The 16,985-nt window shown below is 39.2% G+C and overlaps 1 protein-coding gene across 1 annotated transcript in view; it reads right to left on the bottom strand.

Moving 5' to 3' along the window:
• The window catches only part of AFF3 (ALF transcription elongation factor 3), a 556,703-nt gene that overhangs the window by 172,930 nt on the left and 366,788 nt on the right, over positions 1–16,985 (bottom strand). The window contains exons 11-12 of the mRNA XM_065891597.1: positions 11,956–11,992; positions 2,392–2,443 (exon numbers count right to left, since the gene is read on the bottom strand). Of these exons, the coding sequence (XP_065747669.1) occupies positions 2,392–2,443; positions 11,956–11,992 (89 nt within the window). The remainder of the gene's footprint in view (positions 1–2,391; positions 2,444–11,955; positions 11,993–16,985) is intronic.

Below are 16,985 nucleotides of genomic sequence, written 5' to 3'. Positions count from 1 at the left end.
GTAATCAAGTTAAAATGAGAACATTAGGGTGGGCGATAATCCGACATAACTAGTATTTTTATAAAAAGGGGAAATTTGGACACAGAGACATGCAGAGAAGGAAGATGATGTGAAGAAACACAGGGAGAAGATGTTTATCTACAAAACAACGAACAAGGTCTGGAATTGATCCTTCTTTCACAGGAGAAACAAACCCTAATGACTGATCTTGGGCTTCTAGCCTCCAGAACTGAGACAATAAATTTCAGTTGTTTAAGGGACCCAGTCTATGCTACTTTGTTACAGCAGCCCTAGCAAACTAATACACTTACCACTTAACAAATAAATGGGTCCCCACTTTTCTCCTTGGTTCTGACTTATGACTTTGTTTTGTCTCCTAAGATCCCCTGACCCCTCAGTATGGTAAATGGCCAAAAAAGCTGAATATCCAAAGATGTGTGTCCCAATTTTTTCACTTAAGTTGAATGACTTTTCTGATCCTTAGATTCCTTATATATGAAATGAGGATACTGTCTTACCTATCTGTCTGCATAGATAAAGCTCAGATAGGATACCACACAGAGACTGTAAAATGCTACGCAAGTCTAAGGCATCCTGAGTCCCTGCTCTTTATTCATAACGAGCTGCTCCTCTTGCCTAATTATAACAGACCACGGTTAGAAGGTTCTTTGGGAGGATCAAGTTTAGAATTCTCCACTTTTAAGATGGATACTTGCAGCCTCAGGCTTTATTTCTGCTGTTTCTAGTTCAAGAGGCAGGATATGAGATGGATGACTAAGTCTGTTTTGCTCAAAGAGACAAGAATGTGGGGTGATGCTTCAAACTTTCACTGCTCACAGATCTCCAGAGGGTTTAAAAATAATTCCTCAGACAACATATTTATTTTGATAAGGTAATGAGTTATGGAAACCAATTCTTTTAGAGAATGGACTTTTCGGAGATGTATAAGGGGCGGAGAACTTTAGCGGCACATCAAACTGTATTAACAAAATCGGAGCCCACTGAATGTGATTTTAAATTTGAAAAAATTAAATGCAGGATGCTAGCAGCTTTCCAAAATATTTTGTATGCTCCTTTGCCTGTTTTTAAGATGATTTGTTAATGAGAATTTGAAAAATTGTTGTTTCTACAGTAATTAACACTTTTATAAAATTATTTATAAAAAAATATAACTTACTCCCAAATAGTTGACATTCTAGTTGCATAAATTCTTATCTAGTCTCAAACACTGCTCAAAAGAACTACATATTTAAATGATTCTACCCATTTCAGTTCTCTAGAATGCCTCCAGATGGCATTAAAACCCTTCTCCTACTATATTTTACAATCAAAAATTTAAAAATTAGTAATATTTTAACCATTTAAAACCAGTCACATTCATTATATCATTAGAAATCATGATAATGGAACTATTTTGAACTTTTAGGGTAACATCTTAAGAAACATGTAATCATAACCTTTACGAAACAAACAGCCATCCTATGTAAGCCAAAGGCTCTTCCTAGATTGAGAAACAGATCTTGGACAAATACACTCAATAATGTTATATCGTAAGCTGTCATTTCTAATGAATAGCTCTTTAAATGCTTAGTAATAAGAGCACTGGTCCAAATATAGATATATGCACAAAACGGTCTTATAATAAGAAAATACATTTAACTCCTCAGAAAAGATAAAAAATAATGATTTTTAAGGAGTAAACCTGTTACTAATTCCTATGGAGCTAAAATAATTTGTTAGCTTGTGAATTATGTAAACTTTGGCATATAAATTTGGCATCGAATTAATCGTCAAAACATTTTTTGGATTTCTTGGCTATCGAGGGGAAAAAGACAAAACGTAGAGTGAAGAACATGTTTTAAAAGCCTTTTCTTATCTTTTCAAAACTGTGTTTGTTAACTCAAAACTATGAACAAACCCTTGAGGGTCCAGAGATATCTATAACTGTATATTTCACATAATTCAGAGGTCAGGTTGCAAAGGGCAGGCTTTAAAATGACACTGGTACTTCCCAGGTGTGCAGGACAGACTATCTCCTAGTATGTGTGAAAAGTCCTCTAATTATTTATGACAGTGATGGAAGTTGCCAAGCAAATTCCAAAAGCTTTCCTCCCCTCCCCCTGCCAAAATAATACCGTCAAATCTCGTTACATTTGTACTTTATGAAGAGGAGCCTTGTGTTTTCAAGATTATTCTTACTGGGCTAAAGCATAAGAAAGACTTCAAAATGCATACGCACCCAAAAGCATTTAAAAACACATTATCATGAGAAAGAGAACCACAGCCTTCTTTCCATTATTACTGTTACTATAACAAGTTATTTGCGCTCTTTCATATTATAAGCATATTAAGGAACAGTCATCTCGGGATAGAAACAGGAAACAGACTTACGATGTATTCGATGTGCCATTGTCTGGACTCCCTGGCTCAGCATCACCTTTCTCTTAAAAAGGAAGAAAATACCAACATGTGAGCGTTACAGCCTATAAGATTTAAGAGAGGTTCAATATATTTCCACACTCCTACTAACAACCATTCAAAATGTGCAGCAGGAGGCTTTACAAACATCTTTTTTATTGTCCAAGAACCGGATTTGCAAAATAATTTCTTCTTTGTAATACAATGGCCCAGGCAAGGATCTGTGAATAGGTACTACGGAGCTGTTTGCAAACAAGCAGAGGTTCAGAGTGGAGACCCTGCCAAAAGATGAATACCTTACAGATGGAATCTGTTTCCTTCTACTTCTTTTACAGGAAACTTAAGGAAATAAACCCCATTAGCATTCTAGATGCAAGGCGTTTTGGATTCTGATCCCTTCTGCTAACACAAGCTAAACCAGGTCAGGTGACATCAGAACTTGGAGGAGAGAATTCTACACAACACTGAGGTTGCACCCTAGCTTACAAGATTCTCAAGAATTACACCCCACAGAGAGCCCCAGCAGCAGGTTCTGGGGTCATCCTGTTAATGCAGAATAAGATATAAATCAGAAATCCTTCCTGGCCATCTGAGAGACTAGTTAAAGAAATGTTTCTGCCGTCTGTGGTCACCGAGGATTGAATGGGTTTTAATGAAGGGAGCCTGGAACCAGTTCGTTTCTTGTAGTTTTAAAGGGCAAATTCCTCTTGCAATTGACATAATGTAAGTCTTAGATCCTCGACCACTGATGGCTTGACACCATACATCCTTGTATTGTAAGGCACTTCTTTTTGTTTTCTTGAGGCTACGGGATGGAGGAAGGTCATGACTGCCATTGTGAGTTAGCTGTGGTTAGTTAGGCTGGTTATGTAGTGCTAATAGTTTAACATACCCCAGAGAAGGTTATGAGTTGCAAGAGATGGGCCTGATGGTGGCAACTTGCTTTGCTTTGCTCTTTCAAGTCAGGCCTGGAGACCTCACAGAATCCCCCAGTCTGCTGTTTAGGGCTTCAGGCCTATGTCCTGTACCAAGTCCCTTTTGTCAGCTGTAGCCATTAGCTTATTGTCACCAAGGCTTGGGAATGACCCCCTAAATTACATGATGAACACATTCTGAAGATATCGTCCAAACTGAACTCAAAAGTAAACTTTATAATTTCTTTTCCTTTTCGTTCTTTCAAACAGAACGGTTGTGAGAGAAAGAAGACAGTGACATATAGTGCACACATCTATCTCAGATGTAACTGTGTTAATGTGTGTCTACACACTGCCGGGACATACGTGAGGGACAGTCACCTTGTGAAAAGTCACATCTATTTTAACTGCCTCAGTACCAAACACTGACGGAGCCCCAGTACGTGGGAAACCATGCTGAAGGAAAAACAGAGGCAGAGAATTAATAAACTTGCTCTAAAGCTTGTACGTTCATAATATATTTTCTCTTCCAGGCCAGGTTTGTTGTAAACTCACTTAGGAGACATGCAAGACCTTGTCAACTGGCTTTGGTGCTAGAAAATAACCTTAGTACTGTCCAAAATCACTTTTCAAATGAGAAACCACAATTCCTGCCAGAATCCTAAAGTACAGAGTTGTAACACCTGCATTACCTAAGATAAAACTAAATGGAGGTTTAATTTTTCTCAAACATAGTGATCTTTTTTTTCCCCTTTAATTTGGAGAAATTGGTTACTTTCCCTGGTCTGGAGCTGCCAGAAGTTACCCCACATCCAATCATCATCAGGAATGTAGGCAGCAGGCTCAGAAGCCCAGGAGTAAACGTTTCTCAACAACTTGTGTCATTAAAAAAAAGGAAATCAATATGATACATGAAGACATTGTTTGGATGTCTGAATAAATATGTTTTACCTTGACCAACAATGCTGCCAGACAACCCGTGGGCTGAGAGGACAGAGGCCTTATTGCACATGGGATCTGGGGGCTGTAGGAATCGGGAGCCGGATTGGCGCAGGAACAAAGCTGCAGCTGATTATCTTAGCAGCACTTATGTTGTGGCAACAGGGAAAACAGAATAGGTTCTGGCGAACAGGAAGGATGCAATGGGGCCAAACTGGGCATTTATGAACAGTCGGGGAATGAGTGCTCTCAGTTGATCATGAATTAACCTTTTTGGAGAAAAGGAAACGCAGGATGGAGTCAGGAAGTAAAACTATGTTTGCCCTTCAGAAAGAATGAAACACAAAATTCTCCCCAATGTCTGGAAATTTTACGTGATGTAATTTCTGAAGTTAACTTGAAGTGTCTATGTGCACAAGCCATGGAGAATCATAGGCTCTTTATAAGGACCCGAGGGAAAATGATGAATGTGAGCTGGAAAAAATTCTCAGTAAGGGATTTTTCAGTTGGGTGCTCAGGAGATGTTTCCTCTCCGCCGCCAATGAGGACTGGTGGGGCTTCGTCCTGATTATTCCAGCTGTTTTCATGATAGATTCAACACTGCTCTCCTAGGGAAGGAACCTGCACTGATCTTTAAGACACTGGGCATAAGAGATAGGCTCAGGTGCAGTGTGGTCATTTTGCAGGCGGAAATATAAAGAGAGAAAGAGAAAAAACGAGCCATAGAAAGAAAATGTATACATTCATACTCACATATAAATACGTATGTATGTGTATATGTATATTACATGTATACTTTCAACTTGACACTCCATATTTGTCTACCTGAGTCTTCCACAGTACCAAACATATATTACATGCTCAGTATATGTCTTCTGTCTGATGACCTATCATTAATGCAGTGTCCCACGCTACAGTGGAAAAAGAGGAGAAAGGTACACATACCACTGAGACGGTATACAAGTTAAGGTATGAAACAGCTTGATGACTCCAATAGGTCACTTAAAAAATGACAGTAGCTACATGTCTAATCCAGTAAATCTACCAAGGACTTTTATGTCGAGTAGTCTCTCTGGAAACATAGATAATATCTAATTCACGCCCCTTCAACTGAAAATGACTGCACTGCTGGAGTACCATAATTAGCGCTATGAAAAGGAAATCAAAATAGACCTAGGCTGTATTCTGCTTCGAAGGCAAGTTTTGCTGTGCTACCACTTTACAATAAAAGTAATCTGTGCTCAGCGTAAAGAAAAAAAACTGAGCAGTAGAGTAAAGGTAACGACTGTGCTTGCTTTTGTCATTAGTCCTGGTAGCCCTGCAACTGTAACACTAAGTAATATGCTTATTTCTAGATGAATCAACTTCAGACAGTATGTAACGATTTCTGATATGAAAAATGAGAGATAAGGTATTTAATACACTTATACTACCACCTCCCTTCCGCTTAAATTTTCTGTTAGTTCTGTTAAACTTTAGTGTCTAGTGGGTATCTTAACTTTGAATAAATTTAACCTATTTTTTGATTAAACAACTTCTGACAGTACCTCTTCTTTTATACTATGCAAAGTGAGGCAACTCACATCCCACTATGCACAGCTATACCTTTCCTCCGGCATAGCCAAGATTTAAAATATTTATATTCTGTTCAGTAACTATTAATGAGTCATCCTCATTAATATTAATTTTATCAATAATTTAATTTTGGGAATTGCCCATAGGCCATGAGAAAAATTATACATGAGTAACGGAATTTACAATATTATAACAACATATATATTAGCCTCTAAGGAACAGTAGAGAGACTGGACCTGCATGGAGGGACGGCCACTACACTTGAAAGAAGGCAAGGGTTCCCATATTTACGTCAAATGGATTCTCATTCTTGTATCTCATTGTGGCAAAGGTTCATTCGTCTCAAGTAAAGGCTACGCTTTTCCTAAAGAGAAATTCAATAGAGCATGCATGTAATGTGTACAAAAATGTTTATATACAGTTTTTAAAAAGTAAAATGAGTTAACTGTAAAAACACCTTCCAGGCCCAGAAAGGGGACACTGACAAGAAATAACCCAGAAGCCTCCTGAGCTTGTGTCCTATTCAAGCCCAGCTAGCTAGCAATGGAGTTTTGTGTTAATCATTCTCCCTTTCTTGACAGTTTCTGCCACCATGAATTAATTTGTAAATAAAAGTCTTTAGTTTTTCCTGATTTTAAATTTCATATGAATGCAATCATAGTGTAGGCATTCTTCTGAGATTACTTCTGTCATTCAATGATATGACTTTAGATTCAGCCAATGTGATGTGCATAGCTTTGGTTCATTCACCCTCACTGCTGTGCAGCATCTCCTTATAAAAATCTGTCATTTTGGGCTTCCCTGGTGGCGCAGTGCTTGAGAGTCCGCCTGCCGATGCAGGGGACACGGGTTCGTGCCCCGGTCCGGGAAGATCCCACATGCCGCGGAGCGGCTGGGCCCGTGAGCCATAGCCGCTGAGCCTGAGCGTCTGGAGCCTGCACTCCGCAACAGGAGAGGCAACAACAGTGAGAGGCCCGTGTACAGCCAAAAAAAAAAAAAAAAAAATCTGCCGTTTTCCTTTATTTGACACTTTTTCGGTGTTCTACTTAAGAAACACATCAGAAAGATGTTCTCTATTACCTTTTGAAAGTGTATAATTCTACTGTTCACATTTAGGTCTTCTACAAATACCTGGAATAGTTTCTGTATATGATGTCAGGTAGGAGATAGCTTCCTTTTTTTCCCTATAGATAACCAATTATTCTGGTACTATCTATTAAGAAGCCCATTCTTTCCCCATTGATCTACATTGTTAGCTCTGACACGAACCTAGTTTTCATAAATCTGTGGTCTGTTTCTGGGTCCTTTATATCTGTTTCATTGCTCAATTTATTATTATCTTCATTACTTAGCTAAAACATGCATTCATTCATTCATTCATTCATTCATTCATATAATAGTATTAGTAAGGCAAGGCTCCAACCTGCTTCTTCTTAAGGAGTGTCTGAGTTATTTTTGGTCCCTTGTTCTATCAAATAAACTTGAGAATCACCTTGTCAATTTCCAGATACACGGCTGCTGTTGAGAAGTCAACTGGAAGTTTAATTGTTACTTCTTTGAAGTTATTAAGGGCATTTTAAGAATTTTTCCTTTACCTGTGTGGCTTGCAGTTTAACTATAATATGTCTAGGGTGGACTTCTTTTTATTTATCCTGCTTAAGATTCACTGGGAAGATTCATTGGGTTTCTTGAATCTATGGGTTAGTGTCTTTCAATTCTGGAATATTTTCAGCCATCATCTCCTTTAATATCCCCTCTGTTCCCTTATCTTTTTCTGGAATTCTAGTTAAGTTAATTCTAGTTAATTCTAGTAAATTCTCACTTTATACTCCAGGTTTGTTAACTTCCTTTTCATATTTTCCATTTCTGTCTCTCTAGGCTACATTCTAGATAATTTCTTAAGTTTCCTGATTCATTACTTTTTCTTCACCTATGTGTAATCTGCTGTTAAACCTGACCAAAGAAATTTTAATTTCTGTTTTTATTTTCTAACTTCTAGAGGTTCTGATTAGTACATTTTCAAATGTTTTTGTTCTTTATCATATTTTCAATTCTCTCATTTCTGTAAATTAAAGTAAGCACTCTTATGTTATATTCTGGGCTTGGTAATTCCAATATCTGAAGTCCTTGGAGGTCTCTCTAATTCTCTGCTGTCTGTTCTTTTTCCTTGCTCTTGTTTCATTGTACACAAGTGTTTTTGACAATGAGTGCTCATTTCCTGAGGAATTCTATTTCTATTATTATTTATTCATATCCATTTTCTTTTTCTGGTATTCCTACTAGCTGGATTTGACCTTTCCACCCTGACAAATCTTCCATGTAACTTAACTTCCTTTCATATCTTCCATCTGACTTTTGCTTTATATTCAGAAAAAAAAATGTTTTCAACCTTATATTCCAGACTTCAGACTTCAGCTATTATCTGTTAAATTTTTAAATTTCGTCAACCCTATTTTTAATTCCGGAGTGCTCATTTGTTCTGTAACTGCTTCTTTTTCATACCAATCTGGTCTTCTTATTTGATGCAAATAATTTCAAATCCTTCTGAAGACTGTAATTACATTTGAAATTTTTTTCTTCTGTTCCTTGAATTAAGTAGATTTCCTCTGGGTCATTCCTTCTCTTTGGTGCTCCTGGGTTAGGTATTCACATCTTTGAATGATAACAGGCTGGTTAACAAAGGTACTGGCGTGGATTTCCCATATTAGTATATTGATCCATTTTGCTAATGTACGTCTCCCTTGTAGGGAAGGGCTGATTTAGGGCTCCTTCTAAGTGGACAGGGTATGTTAACTGGAAGGCTTCATTTAGGGTTCAGGAGAAGAGGCCTCAAGACAAGCTGGGAGCCCTGACTGCTCTCTCACTCCCCAACAAAAACAGGAAATACTTTATTCTGGGTGTATAGCATTTCGGTTTACTTCCTTCTTGAGAAAAGTTAGCTCTTCCTCCACCCATCAGAGATATCTATGTTTAAGGTCTGGTATTATCTCAGAATCTATTCTGCTTCTCTCTTAGGTACTAGCTCCCAACTAGAAGTTCTAGTTAGCTGTTCATTTTCTTAGCAAATATTACTATGGTTTTTTTTGTATTTTGTTTTTTTGAGGGAGGAAAGCCAGACTGAAAGCTCTGTACGAAAACCCGCTAGGATAGTGGTAGAGGAGTAATGGGTGGAAGAATGGCCATGTTCCTATCACTATCACAGTCCACGCCTCTTCTCTGTTGGGGTTGAGAGGAAATCAAGTCTCTCCTGGAGCTCCCAAGGACATTCCCTCTACCACCACAGCTTGTTCCTGTTTGGTTCATTATTTTCCTTTTTTCTTTTTCTGGGTCATGACCTTCCCTGCCCAGGATTATCTATCTAACAGTAGGGTCCTGTCCAGTCTCCATTTTCCAGACACTCAGCTGAATTTCTGGTTCTCAGTGCTGTTACGGATTTATTTGTATCACTCTTGCTTTATGGTTAGTTCAATGGAGACTCTGAAGGCAGGGAAAGAAGCGCTTATGTTCAAGGCTGCCACCTGAACAGGACAGTCTTACGCTTTTAAAAAACTGTAGACATACATCACCTGTTTTAATATTTAAGTTTCTCAATACTTAATTAGCTTCTATTTTATATTAAATTAAATTAATCGGTAATCAGCAAACTGGCTAAAGTAACTCTCTTTAAAAAGATTTGGATTAAAAAATAATTTTCTGTTTAATTTATACACTCTCTTCTCTTAGTACCTACACAATTTAGTTTTTCTAATTTCAAAAAGATAAAAATGACTGACCTAAAAAGTGGGGAAGGTCAGTCCATCAATACACATTTTGTCTCTCTGAAGTACAGTTTTTTCCTATTTTCTACATATTTACTGGAGTCATGACTCCCAAAGCTGTAATGATTCCAAACCAAATACAAGAAACAGCACAGGAAATGCTGGTGGGACCAGCTCTCCTAAAATTTCCAATGTGCTATAATCTACAGAGGACACTGCAATTTTTATCTTTTTTTTTTTTATTTTCCATTATGGTTTATTACAAGATATTGAATATAGTTCCCTGTGCAATACAGCAGGACCTAGTGGTTTAACTATTTTATATAGAGTAGTTTGTACCTGCTAATCCCAAACTCCTAATTTATCCCCCCTTCCCCTTTGGTAACCGTAAGTTTGTTTTCTACGTCTGTGAGTCTGTTTCTGTTTTGTAAGTAAGTTCATTTGTGTCATATTTTAGATTCCAGACATAAGTGATATCATATGATATTTGTCTGACTTATTTCACTTTGTATGATAATCTCTAGGTCCATCCATGTTGCTGCAAATGGCATTATTTCATTCTTTTTTATGGCTGAGTAGTATTCCATTGTATGTATATATATATATATATATATATATATATATATATATATATATATATATATACCACATCACTATGATTTTTAAATAGTGATATTACCTTTTTATAGATGTGCTTGGTTTTGAGGGGCGGGGATTTATTTGAAAAGAAAAATCCCCTTACCCCTAGAAAAGAGAAAACCAATTACAAATGTCCTCAGATGATGAAATGCCAGAGGGATTTATACCACACCATGCAAGTGCCCCTCACAATTCCCCAGAAGATAGGTCTGCTTTTACATAATCTCAATCGTAGCATCCGCGAGTGAAAGTTATGGCATGCTGTAAAAATATGCCAGATGAAAACAGAAATCTTGGACAAGAATTCAATCTCACACTGAAGGGACAGAAGCAACATTCTGGGGGTCAAGGTAATGGGTTAGTTATTAACTGCAGAATCTCATTTTCATCACGTGCAGAATGGAGATGTCATGCCTACTTCACACAGCTATGGTTAGGATTAAATAAAATAGCATACGTAAAGAAGAGACTGAACACAGACGGGACTGAACAGCTGTTTCCTTTGTTCTTCTTTATGTCAAAGACTCCAAGCTGAGAGAAGGTACATTTATTCTATTCTATCTATTTTCTCCTCCCTTTACCCTGAACTGTTTAAATTCAAATGGAAAGAAATGGTGAGGGAAGCAATGGCACTTCTTCCGTACGCTCTAGCCTTTGGCATACGATCCTGATGCCTACACACCTCACGGACCTAACCCTGCATCTCCTGATTCCTTTCCTTACTATTACATTTATTAATTTCTACAGATTTCACGTCCCTTGGCATTTCACCTCTTCCCTGGTGCTAGTACTCACAGCAAATTCCAGCACAGGGTGGGATAACTAAGGGATACTGCCTGTGGATCATTATGCCATCATCCTCCTACCCTGGCCTTTCTCTAGCTGTGCATTAAAAGTCTGGGGCTTCCCAATACATTTGTCTGGATGTCTTTTCTTCATAATCCTCCGGCCCTCACAGATGCTCAGTAGGTGAGCCTCAGTTCCTAAGACACATCTACTGGCTCAGAGTGATTTTCATCTTTAAACATAGCTTTGAAATTTGCAAGGGATGCTCTCAGCTGACTGGCCGATCAGGAGACTAACAGAGCCCAGTCTTCGTGGGTGTGCTTTCACGACATGAATGGGGTAGCTTATGCATATTTAATGCTCAAGAAAACATTAATACCAATTAACAGTGCCAAAGAAGAGAATTAAAACAATACTTCATGGAATGATATTCTCTCTTTGATGATGAAGCCCACATGTTTTATTAGACACTGGGTTCAGTAATGAAATTCCTTCCTGGACCCTTTAGTCTGTTTCTCCCTGGAAGAGGGCATGGTTTCTTCATGGATTCTAAGGACATTTATCATGAGGTCTTCTGATCTCTTTACCTACCTATTTTCTCTCAATTTAGGTAACTCATTAGCTGCCTTTAAAAATTTTTCCCCTCACACATACCAGAGGCCAACTATAAGAAAGGATGGTGCTCCTTCCTCCTAGGGTTGGTTTGAAATTCACCATTTTATGTTTTGGCCCTCCCTCCCTTGAATAAAAAGACAGAGGAGCATTCACGGTCACCATGCATCTTATCCATTTGGGGTAGCACTTGGACAAATGGCCCTCCTTTCCCCACTTGATTTTGTCTTTTAGTGAAATTCTTTTAAACCTCCTCACCTGTTCCACCCCCTCCAACGCCCACATATGAAGCTATAGAGAGAAACTTTTCTTACTTGGATTACTGTGTCCCGAGGAAGTGAGCTGAGAGTCCTAAAAAAAAAAAAGAAAGAAAAACAAGAAATATCAATTAATTTTCTTATTTTGACTTTCAAAATGTAAGTTGAATATGAGATATATTACTGGTCATTCAGAACCTAATCATGGATCATAATCTCTACCAGCTACCGTAATGAGAAACATTTACGTGTTTGTTAAGCTGCTCTGGTAACAGAGCTCACGATCACTTCCATGTTGTATTACAGACTTTTTGTTTTATTTATCGAGGTGAAATTCACATAACATAAAATTAACCACTCTGAACTGAACAATTCAGTGGCATTTCATACAGTCACAATGTACTAAACCACCACCCCCATCTAGTTGCAAAATATTTCTATCATTCCAGAGTAAAATTCCTTACCCTTTCGGCAGTGTTTCCCTATTTCCCCCCTCCTCAGTACCTGGTAAGCACACACACATGCACATGTACTTGTTTGAGTCCTTCTTTTCAATCCTTTTTTTAGAAATTAATTAATCTATTTTTGGCTGCATTGGGTCTTCGTTGCTGCACACAGGCTTTCTCTAGTTGAGGCGAGCAGGGGCTACTCTTTGTTGTGGTGCATGGGTTTCTCATTGCAGTGGCTTCTCTTGCTGCGGAGCATGGGCTCTAGACATGAGGGCTTCAGTAGTTGTGGCACGTGGGCTTCAGTACGTGTGGCACATGGGCTCAGTAGTTGTGGCACGTGGGCTTCAGCAGTTGTGGCTCGCGGGCTCTAGAGCGCAGGCTCAGTAGTTGTGGTGCACGGGCTTAGCTGCTCCGCGGCATGTGGGATCTTCCCAAACCAGGGACTGATCCCGTGTCCCCTGCACTGGCAGGCGGATTCTTAACCTCTGCACCACCAGCGAAGTGTCCTATATTATTGACTTTTAATCTAACCCACTTCCCTTTGAATGTACCTTCACTCTCACCACCTTTCTGCAGACGAGGCTGGCAACCATCCCATCAGGGACACTCCGCTGAACAACTGCTGTCAATCTCACATTGGTGGGTGGAAAGATTATTACAGATTTCCACTTATCTGAAATGGCAGAAAGTCAGTACTATGTGGTATTTGAGTTCAGTTATTGATCAGGTAAACAGTGATTGAACCTGATTTTATTTCCATTAAAGTGAAATGCTAAATTTTGTCTCGGGAATTCACATCCTCTTTCCTTGCAAAAGTCCCATTTAATATGAAATATACAGGAGAGTTATAAAAGAATGAATGAATTGAGACAGGGTCCATGAAGGACTACTGCCCTGCCCAGCTGGCTGCAAAACCTGGGGGCCCCACAGGGTGTGCAGATCCTCCATCCTTCACAGAGCCAGGCTGGGTTCAGAGCAGAGGGCAACAAGCCCCAGGCACTGAAGCCCTTTCTGCTTCTGTGTCTCCTGCTGCCCCATCCAGATAGACACCCTTACACCTATAGCTTCTGTCTCAAAGGCCTTCTCTCCCTTTGTGAACATCGTCCCTGAGTAGATGCCTGGGGCGTGGCTCAACACATCTGGGCAATGTCATTTCAGCCTCCTCTGGGAGCATTCAAGGAGGCCTGCTAGGTTCTCTGTTGGGTCCTCAAGGGTTACAGAAGTGAGGGTACAAAGCCCCTGCCTTCCGGGCCTGGGAGCCCAGTGAGTCAGCAGAGGAGGTGACATGTATGCAAGTTATGAGAACCCGGGGCTGAGAGGCATTTCACCACTGCTGTGTGGGAGTGCTTCAAGCCTCGAGAGCCTGTCCTCATCTTTGGGATGCATGTCCTGCCATTTTCTGTTTTCTGCCTGGCGAAATTCATTCTTCCTTCCAGGCTCAGAACAAAAAAGCTCAAGGGTTACCTGTTCTTGGAAATATTCCTGAATCTCAGAAGGACTTATTTGTTTTCTTTATGTTTACACTACGCTGTGTCAAATTTCCATTACAGGAATTGTCTTTTCAACTATGACTCCTTAAAAAAAAGCTTTATCAAGGTATACATGATATAACATAAACTGTACATATTAAAGTATACAAAAAGAACGCTACTATTATTAATTGTCTTGACCCAAGGATGGCTCCATCCTATTAAGTAAACCACAAAAAGTAACATTTATTTATTAAAAAATAATTCAGAAAAATAGGAAAGTATAAGAAAAAGTTGCCTGTAATTCCTAACAGGGCATTTCTGAGATTACTCTACTGCTTTTAGTGTTTTTTTTTTTTTTTTTTTTTGCGGTACGCGGGCCTCTCACTGTGGCCTCTCCTGCTGCAGAGCACAGGCTCCGGACGCGCAGGCTCAGCGGCCATGGCTCACAGGCCCAGCCGCTCCACGGCATGTGGGATCTTCCCGGACCGGGGCACGAACCTGCGTCCCCTGTGTCGGTAGGCAGACTCTTAACCACTGCACCACCAGGGGAGCCCTACTCTACTGCTTTTAATTTCCCACATTCACTCAGCAAGTGTGTGTCATTCTGACAGTCATGTGCACAAAGAGGAGAACCACTTCTTAGTTATTTAGAAGAATAGCTGCAGTTGGAAACTTGTTCTCTTTTTTTAAATCCTGCATTCCCAACACCGAGTTGGGTACACAGGAATCCCAAAACTTCTTCAAAGGTGGTATTTAGCTGGGAAGTAAAGTTTTACAAATCACTGTACTGAAGGCAGAAATAACCAAGTTCACTGGCAGCCGAGAAAGCCATTCAAGGAAGCACGATAATAAATACCGCATTTCATCACACATAACAAAACTGTGTAAGGCTGCATTACTTCATGTATTACTATGGAAGAAAATGGCTGCCAATTAATAGTAAAATGCCATCAGCTGTAAAAGCTGGGGATCTTAAAATGTGAAAAAAATATGCAGCTTAAACTGATAAAATATAGTTGTTCTTAAGCCATGTTGCTGATGGAGGGCAGTCTTTATCCTGTGAGAACACTCCTTAAAAATGGCTTTTTGGAACCATCTGAGGACTGCTGTACCCTTATCTCCTCTTGCTTGGCTGTCAGTACATCATTAGAATTACAAAAGGCAAGAAATGGAAATATATCTTCTTTGATTTTCAGACCTCCACATAAAGCTAATTACTCTAGGAAAAAGCACCACTTGATGTGGTTTGGTCTTCCTTCTTCCTCACCAATCACTTTCTTTTCTCTAAAGCTCAAAACAATTGAAATAATGTAAATGACAGTAAATTTAAATGTTTACTTTGAGGTAATGAAGTAAACATAAAGTTTTAGCCCAAGCATTTTGTGGTCGTTTCTGAAGCATGCTAGGAACCCAAAGAGGGAGATATATCATAAACTTCCCAACTTCAAAGCACTTTCCTTCACACTTGCTGGCTTTCATTCTCCTTGTACTGTAGAAAGAGGACGGCAATAGGATTCTCATTTCTGTAATCATGCTAGAACTCTTCTGCCTAATGCTTTAGAAACTGATCAGCAAGAATAGTTTCAAACCAGGTCTGATCCCATCAGATCTGGCATTCATTGCCACATGAAATGCTTGTGAAATGCCATTAGATCTGCACAGATGCCTTCTGAGTATAGAAAAAGTTCTACAATTTTAGCTCTCTATTTGCATTTCAGAACTTAGGAGACTGCTACAGAAATCGAGGGAAAAGGACAAAGCAAATTCATTTCTTTTTCTTGGTTGAAATACCTCATAATGGCATGCATTCTTTTCTTTACCAAAGTCAATAACTTCTGAGATTTGAAGAATGAGGCAGGCACGTCTGATAGTGTTTGTCTAGGGAATTGTGACTCCAAATTAAGCCTCCAGAGAATAGAAAAAAACATCCAAGTTCAGTATCAATTGACTTTATTATATATTATGTCCTTCAATACCCAGACAAATTGGGGAAATTCTTGGAAGTATGTAGCTAATTAATTTAATGGTACTGGTAACTCAGAAAGCACATTTAAATCGACTTTACTTGTGAGGTCAAAATGCCCCTTTAATCTCAATAAGGGCTTAATTTCATTATTTATTAGTCATTTTGGAGACTCTGCCCTGCAAATTCCATAAACAATTCTAACTCCTACATACTAGCAACTGTGATCATCTCAAACATTAGTAGTCTAATTAATGAATTGCAAGCCTCCAGCTGTCAGAATACTAAATAGTTGAGACACAGGTTAAAAGAGGTGCACTATGGGTGAGAACTAGTGATGTCTTTGAAGTAGGCACAGTCAGGGCTCCTCCAAAGTTGTCTGTATCTTAATTCCCAGGCCCTGTGAATATGTTACCTCTCATGGCAAAAGGGACTTTGCAGACGTGATTCAGTTAACTATTTTGAGATGGGAGATTATCCTGGATTATCCAGGTGGGCCCAGTATCATCACAAAGTTCCTTATAAGGAAAAGGAGGAGGCAGGAGAGTCAGAGAAGATGTGACAAGGAGGTCAGAGGTCAGCATGATGAGGGCCACAGGCTAAGTAAGCAGGGCAGCCTCTAGAAGCCAAGAAAGACAAGAGAACAAATTCTTCCCTAAAACATTCAGAAGAAACGTAGCCCTGACCACACCTCAATTTTAGCTCCGTGAAACTGATTTCAGACTTCTGTCTTCCAGAGTTGTAAGATAGTAAATTTATGTTGTCGTGAGTCACTAGGTTTATGGTGATTCCTCAGAGTAGGAATGACACTAATGAAGTCTTATTTCATGGATACAAGATAAAATTTAAAAAAAATATTTATTTATTTATTTGTCTGTGCCAGGTCTTCGTTGTGGGATCTTTTAGTTGCGGCCTGTGAACTCTTAGTTGCAGCATGTGGGATCTAGTTCCCCGACCAGGGATCAAACCTGGGCCCCCTGCATTGGGAGCACGGAGTCTCAGCCACTGGACTGCCAGGGAAGTCCGATACAAGATACATTACCAGCACTTATTGTGAACTTTTTGAAAGAAAAGCATTATTAAAATCATGTAATGTTCCCACACTCTGTAAAGTCACCTATTTTTTTTTTTTTTTTTTTTTTTTTGCTGCAATGGGTCTTGATTGCTGCGTGCAGGCTTTCTCTAGTTGTGGCGAGCGGGGGC

This window comes from Phocoena phocoena, chromosome 14 (genome assembly GCF_963924675.1).
Source record: "Phocoena phocoena chromosome 14, mPhoPho1.1, whole genome shotgun sequence".
Taxonomy (NCBI): domain Eukaryota; kingdom Metazoa; phylum Chordata; class Mammalia; order Artiodactyla; family Phocoenidae; genus Phocoena; species Phocoena phocoena.
This window is presented reverse-complemented; position numbering and strand designations above follow the sequence as displayed.